The sequence below is a fragment of the Thermothelomyces heterothallicus genome, assembly GCF_042370625.1.
Source record: "Thermothelomyces heterothallicus CBS 202.75 unplaced genomic scaffold P884_scaffold_9, whole genome shotgun sequence".
Taxonomy (NCBI): Eukaryota; Fungi; Ascomycota; class Sordariomycetes; order Sordariales; family Chaetomiaceae; genus Thermothelomyces; species Thermothelomyces heterothallicus.
The window spans coordinates 49,373-56,230 of NW_027192570.1; the positions used below are offsets into that span (position 1 = coordinate 49,373).

The window sequence follows — 6,858 nt, forward strand, 5'->3', positions numbered from 1 at the left end:
CGGGCCCGAGGTTCTCGCGTCGCAGTTCTGCTCCATACCAGGTGGATTGGGCGTCTCCGGTTGCAGGGCGGTCATTTTTCTTTCGAAACCTGAGGGGGGATGGACGACAACAGAGGCCAGAGGAGGCAGATTGAACCGCCCATCTACTCCGCTTCTGGTGGCTCATCACGGCATCACCCATCGCTGCACGAGCAGCCACAGCAGCAAAGACGGCCCTTCCCGGGCGCTCAGGGGGAGAGGTTTAGGCCAGCGCCCATCAACACATCACCATCGGGTGCGGCGCGGGGGATAGGCGGTTCAGCTGGGTACAGCGGGTACTATCAGGATGCGTCGGGTACAAGCTTTCCGGCGACGGCGATGCCCCAAGGAGCGATGGGTTACCACCACTCCAACGCCGAATACGGGCAGCCGGACTCGCGGCAGACCCAGAGCTTCGGCGGCACGTACCCCCCGGCAATGATGTACCACGTACAGCAAACGGGAGGGCCACAGAGCGCCACCGTGTACGATGCGAGTCAACAGTTTTCATCCCGGCAGCCTGCAGGCTTGCCGATGATGGCGACCGATGTCGCGGGTCCTTACTTCTCAAGCGAGCCAACCACCGCGGCTGCCACGTCTAACCTGCAGGGCCAGTCGGGCTCTTCCAGTGCACCTCAAGTATATCAGCAGTCGGGAATGCACGGCTATTCGACCGGAGGCATGGGCGCCATCGGAGGGATGGCTGCGCAAACGACTCCCGCCACTGACGTGAGAATGGAGGAAGAGTACCCCGCCGGCACCGGCCTCGACGATGCTTACCTCAGCTACCAAACGGCGCTGAAGGAAATCTTCCAAAACATTCGGAACGGCGTGCTCGCGACTGCCAGCGAGTCGCTCCTTAACATATCCGATTGGCTGCTTTCGCATGTTGTGGAGTTGGGTAAGTTTGCAGCAAGGCATGCCTCCACAAGAAGGTTGGAGTATCTTCTTACTAACACGACCATTTGTGTCATGTTTCAGGCCTCACTTCCGACGATCAGAGTCTGCATAGCGGGCGGATCAAGTTGTGGAACGATTTCAATCACGCCTGGCTGGCCATGTTTCAGCGACAGAAAGAGATGATGGAATCCGGGCAGCAAATACAGCGCCCACAGAGCCTCATCTCACGAGAAGGACTCCAGAAGATGGGCAAGGATCTGGTCAGGCTCTGTGACAGCGTGGAGAGGCACGGCCTGGTTGATTACCAGTACGGGGTATGGGAAGAACAGATTATCGACAGTAGGTTCCTCTGCCATGGTTATCGCCATACCGGCGTGGCGTCTTGTTGCTAACGAATGTTGTGACAGTACTCGAGGAGTGTTTGGACCTCTACGAGGCTTCTAACGCACCGGGCGGCCCCAGCGAGGGGAGCTCCACCAATCGTCGTCGCTGAGACGCAATATATATCACGGAATTATCCTGACCGACCGGCCTCTTGCCTTGGCTGGCTTTTTCGTAGCGGGACGAGGACACCATTGACGGCCACCCGCTTGTGTCTTGTCCATTATCGTTATACTTTGTTTTATTTCGCCTTCCCCCCCCTTTTTTTTTTCCCTTCTTCTTTTTCCTTCTTCCCTCCTCGACCATTCTTCGCTACGTCTCGAACCAACTTGCCCCAGCAAGGACCTGGAAGGCTCGGATGTTTGGGGAATCAACAGAGGTTTCGCTCATGCGGCCTTTTCCTTTCTGCATGAGGCTTTCCCTACTCTGGACTCGAGTGGATGGCAAAGGGCGACTGGAAGGTTTAACGGCGTCCCGGGCATAAAGGGGCAGCAGGGTTTTCGGGCAACTGCCCCGCCCTAGACGGCGAAAAGGGGATTCCATTTTGCTGGTTCTGGCGTTTTCGGTGTACCAGCTTGTTTTTTTCACTCGAAAAGGAAGGGGAAAGCAAGGGATGTGCTGAACATACGCTGAAATGTCACCACTCCCGTGTAGGGCCCTCATTCCACGGTGAGGAGAGGAAGATCGGCATGAGGCCAGAGGACATATCCGATTGGCGACTGCCAGAGAGCCCAGCGGGGCTGTGGACATGAGAGAGACGAGCATGACCGGACCACGTTGTACATGAAGAGGTAGGCATGGGGTCACAAAGACTGGTTATAGGATGGCTACACGGCACGGGTTGGGTTCGGAAAAGCAAAAGGAGAGCAAGAAAAATTGGCTGGCCTGACTGTTTCGCTTCACTGGATGCGCTTGTACTGTACAGTACCATTTCATGTACATGTACATAGTCCTTTTTCTCTCTCCCATAGACTGTAAGGTAACTCGCCGGTTTTCCGGCAGTGTGCTCACGCACACACAGGTTGCCAGTAGGGAGGCACAGAGAGGCAATATACATACTTACTCCGTATCTAATGCAAGCATCTGCGAGGAGGCGGAGGTGAGTCAGGGGTCACAGAATCGAGGGTCGTACAGGAGCGGGATGCGATGCAGGTCGCGGCAGTACCCGATTCCTGCACTTAGTGTAGGTAGGGTAATTACCTGATGTAGGTATGGATTACATACAGTCCAAAGCTCGTACACTGCTATACGATAATATTACACCCGGTATATACGTACATACAATTCCAGGATGCGCTGGTTGGATCCCAACGGCTGAAGAGACCCTGGCCTGGCTGAATGCCATTGTGTTCTTCCGGAACAAATAAGTGTCGATTGGACACTCCAAAAAGGCAATGAATACAGCGGAAGCGGCTCTTGATAGGGGTCGGTGGCCACCGGCAAGACGTCGGCAGCTGAAAGGAAAAAGAGAAGAAACGGGAAGCAGAGGCAAAATTGGCTGTTCCGGGGGCGCACTCGGCGTTATCTCCGCCAGCTGATGAATCCGCGCATGTGTCGCGACTGTATGTCCACCACTCTACAACTTCCACATCGAGGTCGGCCGATGTCAGATGCCGAATGCAGGTGCAAGTTTTTTTGTTTTCTGGTTTTTTTTTTTTTTTTTTTTTTTTTTTTTTGGGGGGGGGGGGGGAGCGCCTTTCGATTTACCAACTGCGGCCGGCCAATCAGGAGCTATAAGACCGCCAAGTCGACCTCGCTAACCACTCTATTGGGAGCCAATGAGGCCGCACGTTTACCCTTTTATTCTTTTTCTTTCCTTGATGTTCCCCTTGCTCTCCCGGTTACCATCGTAGCACACCACCACCTTTTCAAAAAGTACCAAGTAGTGCACATACAGTGTAGTGCAACTGAGGCATACGCTCGTCTCGAGCAGTACTGGTACTCCGTGATATGCATGTATGTGAGGTCACAGAGAGAGAATATGGGAAAGAAACGTTGGTCGTGATCTCCGCTTCTAAGACATGCTACGTTCATGGTATGTAACCTATTATAAGAAATGCACACTCCTTATTACTACGTAGTACATTGTTACGCGGGCTCCACGATCTCGCCGTTCACCGGTCGCACTACATCCACTCCTTCTACACTACCAAGTACACTCCTCTACTATCCGCTAGAACTCCCCTCTCCTCTTCCCTCCGGCTCACCTTAGACAAGAATCAGATGCGGTGCGAACGAACGAAAGGTCGCCGTCATGTTGATGTGCGGGACCTTCCCGGTTTGGAAACCCTTGCATGGAGGATCGAGGGTGACCAACCATGTGCTGTGAGACACAGCCAGGTGCCATGGTCTGTGACGTGTATGATATACAGAATACATCGGTGTGCGTATTTGTGTAAGTTGCTTGTAATCCGTATGTACTCTGTAGGTGCAATGTAACGCGCAGATCGTCTCTTCTCTCGGCCGTGTGGTGGGGAATGACAGCGTGTCACGACCGAGAAGACCCTCTGCCGCCTCCGTACCTAAGGTATCTATCTCCGTGTGTGGTGGGATTGCACGTTTCCGGGATGCAACAAAGGCAAGAAGGCCGAGGGGGACACAAAGGCCAAAAGCTGGGATTTTTTATGGTGTCACCCTTGGTCGGGCCTGCCATGGAGCGAGATCAGAACGCCTGGGGAGGGAAGTAACTACCCAACTTGGGGCGAATATCCGGCGTATTCTGAAGAGAATTTAACCCGAGCCTTTCGCTTCTCGAACTCGCAACTACCTATGTACAGTACACTGCACTTACATACCAAAGTTAGAGTCTACAGCCATCCTGGTAGAGTGCCTTTAATGTAACTACTCCGTGCTCAAGTGCACTACAAAGTACTTGTACACCAAAAGAGAGCAAAACGGCGGGGAGGGCCGGCGCCGTGGATCATGCGTCCCCACTCCGCCTTTCCCCGATTCGCGATAACGTAATCCATACCCTGCTCGCGCGGCTACCCTGCTCGCGCACCAATACCAGGGACATCCAAGACTTCAATTTCCACTAATTTCCACCAATTTGAACAGCAATTCGAACAGCAATTCGAATAGCAATTTGATCAGCAATTTGCAGCCACTTTAATAGCCTTTCAGCTAGCAATTCGAATAGTAGTATTTTCCATCAAACTACCGGTTTATCGTCTTTAAATACTATAGCAATTATTGCTGACCGACAGATAGAACGCGTAAAACGCGAGGCATCTATTGCCCTGGCTATTAACGCCCTAAACGCCAAAAAAGTCTATAGTATTCGATAAGCCGCAAAGCTCTTTAACGTTCCTGCTTCCACCTTACATGATCACTTTACCAGCAAGAGAAAGAAAAACAAGGTCTCTAAATAACATCTTTAACGCCTTATACTAGCCGAAGAGAAGGCCGTTGTTAAGGTAGTCTACTAGCTTGATACTTAGGGCTAGCCGATGACTATCTCTGCCCTCGAGAGCCTGGCTATCTAGTTCCTTACTAGAAAAGGCGATAATGAGCCTCTTGGCAAGTGCTAGTACTATAACTTTATAGTATGATACCTAGAGTTAAAGGTATGACGAAGCTATAACCTTGACTAAGCCTAGAAGGATACGCTTAATAATAAGGTTCTAGTAGAGTGGTTTGACCTATTCTAGAATATCTGATTAAAGTATACTATAGCCGATAACGATATCTATAATATAGATAAGAAGAGGTGTATAAAGGGGATTAGTAATACCTATAAGGTTATCCTCCTATATAAAGAACTCGAAGCCTTTTCTATCTAGCCTAGTAACTATAAATAGGTCTTGATCATTAAGTATATCTTAGCTAATAGATATTCTCTCCTATCGTTTATTATCTTTAAAGGTATATAGATTTAATACTTATAGGTTAATGACAAAGTTAACAAGGATATCACTATCTATATATCTCTAAATAGGTAGATAGATTATAAGATTACCCTTAAATAGATCAAGTACTTTAATACCTATATAATACCTTATATATATAGTAAATATTACCTATTTCTTCTTAATAGCTATAATAGTTATATCTTAATAGAGTTTATGGAATACTATATTACCTATAATATTATTACCCTCTACTTACTACTATATATAATATATATCTTATAACCTCTTGACATTAGCATCTTTAGCCTACTTATAAAGATATATTATATAGCTGTTAATAAGGGTACTTTTTTTAATACTAGTTACATCGATAACCTCTAGTTCCTTTATATATATTAGTAAATACAAAAGACGATTCTAAAGAATATCCCTAGTATATAGTATAGGGCTAGCTTAATTCCTTTCTACCTAGAGAAAATCCTTGGCTACTACCATCTAAAGACTCCCCCGTTTATAAGCTTTACTAATAAGAATAGGCAATCTATTAAGGTTATAGTTTTAGGGGACCTAGCTACTAAAGTTAACGACCTTATTAAATAAATCTCTTAGCTTTACGACACTCCTCTAAAACGCCAGGTTACTACTTTAAAGGAGGACTTCCTAGCCTTACATACTAACAATATCACTCTAGCTATACTTAACCAGGAGCTTGTTAATAAAAGCAAAGATAGACGGACGAAGAAGACCAAGAAGTACTTTAGCTAGGCTAGGGTACTAACGGTATAGGAGATTTAGGAACAGAAGTAGGAAAGGGAGGAAAAGGAAGCTATTAAATAGAAGGAAAAGGAACGGCGTATAGTACTATGTAGAGTTATAAACTTTGTCAAGTTGGTCTAGAAGGAATATAAGATAGATAAGAGCTTATTTAAGTAATTAGGACTTGTTCAAGTTGATAGATAGACGTAACACCAAGGAAATCATCACCAGATTGAATTAAACTATACTGCCTGGCTGTTTGGCTATTGGAATTGTTATTGCCTAGATATTTCTCCTGTTTAGGGGTAAATTGGGTGGCGGTTTGGGTGGAGATTTGGCTGTGCGAGCAGGGTAGCCGCGCGAGCAGGGTATGGATTACATTACGCTCTCTCCAATCAAACGGTACGTCCTTCTGGCCTTGCTACCAATAGTTATACATACTAACCTTACGCACAAGTGTTGTACAATACGGTACGAACACGCAGCCCCGATCGCATTGTCACGCGGTTGCGGCTGAAGCCCGTCATGTCACACACGCCAACCCCGGCACGCGAACCCCGGCAACACGCACCCTGCTCCGCTGGGCTGAGTCTTCGGGTCAGGCGGGAGCTCGGGGCTGTGAGATGAGATGGGCCGCGAAAGGGATTCGCCGATCGGGCTTTTCCACGTGTGGTCATGAATACTACGCTAGGTGCGTGTCTAGAGGGTTCCTGGCATCTCGTGCATTTCCGTGCCTTCTTTTTCTTTCGGTTTCTCGATGCGGCTTGTTCCATGCACCTCGTACCATCCAAGCACCTTAACCCAGTTACTTGCATGTAGTTATTACTTATTAGCTATGTACTTATGTATGCTAGTCTAGACTTGGAGCCCTCACCGACCAAGAGGCGCCTTCCCCTCTTCCCCCCCGGTAGATTGGGCACCGGTAAGGTAGTAAGTAGCCGGTTCGAGGCAC

General features: G+C 48.5%; 2 protein-coding genes across 2 annotated transcripts; one reads left to right on the plus strand and one right to left on the minus strand.

Moving 5' to 3' along the window:
• Positions 1 to 1,511, plus strand: P884DRAFT_323880 (uncharacterized protein). The gene is made up of 3 exons (XM_069445454.1): positions 1 to 919; positions 1,000 to 1,257; positions 1,326 to 1,511. Exons 1-3 carry the CDS (start codon positions 100 to 102, stop codon positions 1,409 to 1,411), a joined length of 1,164 nt encoding a protein of 387 aa, XP_069298020.1. The 5' UTR covers positions 1 to 99; the 3' UTR covers positions 1,412 to 1,511.
• Positions 1,512 to 1,514: 3 nt separating this feature from the next.
• On the minus strand, positions 1,515 to 2,365 carry P884DRAFT_258592 (uncharacterized protein). The gene has a single exon (XM_069441254.1). It carries the CDS (start codon positions 2,062 to 2,064, stop codon positions 1,612 to 1,614), a length of 453 nt encoding a protein of 150 aa, XP_069298021.1. The 5' UTR covers positions 2,065 to 2,365; the 3' UTR covers positions 1,515 to 1,611.
• Positions 2,366 to 6,858: the final 4,493 nt, after the last annotated feature.

Excerpts from the sequence above, each read along its gene's own strand:
- P884DRAFT_258592 (XM_069441254.1), bottom strand. The coding sequence starts at position 2,064 with ATGCTCGTCTCTCTCATGTCCACAGCCCCGCTGGGCTCTCTGGCAGTC.
- P884DRAFT_323880 (XM_069445454.1), top strand. The coding sequence starts at position 100 with ATGGACGACAACAGAGGCCAGAGGAGGCAGATTGAACCGCCCATCTAC. Across the intron at positions 920-999 it reads TTCGCATGTTGTGGAGTTGG|GCCTCACTTCCGACGATCAG; the intron begins GTAAGTTTGCAG and ends GTCATGTTTCAG. Across the intron at positions 1,258-1,325 it reads GGAAGAACAGATTATCGACA|TACTCGAGGAGTGTTTGGAC; the intron begins GTAGGTTCCTCT and ends ATGTTGTGACAG.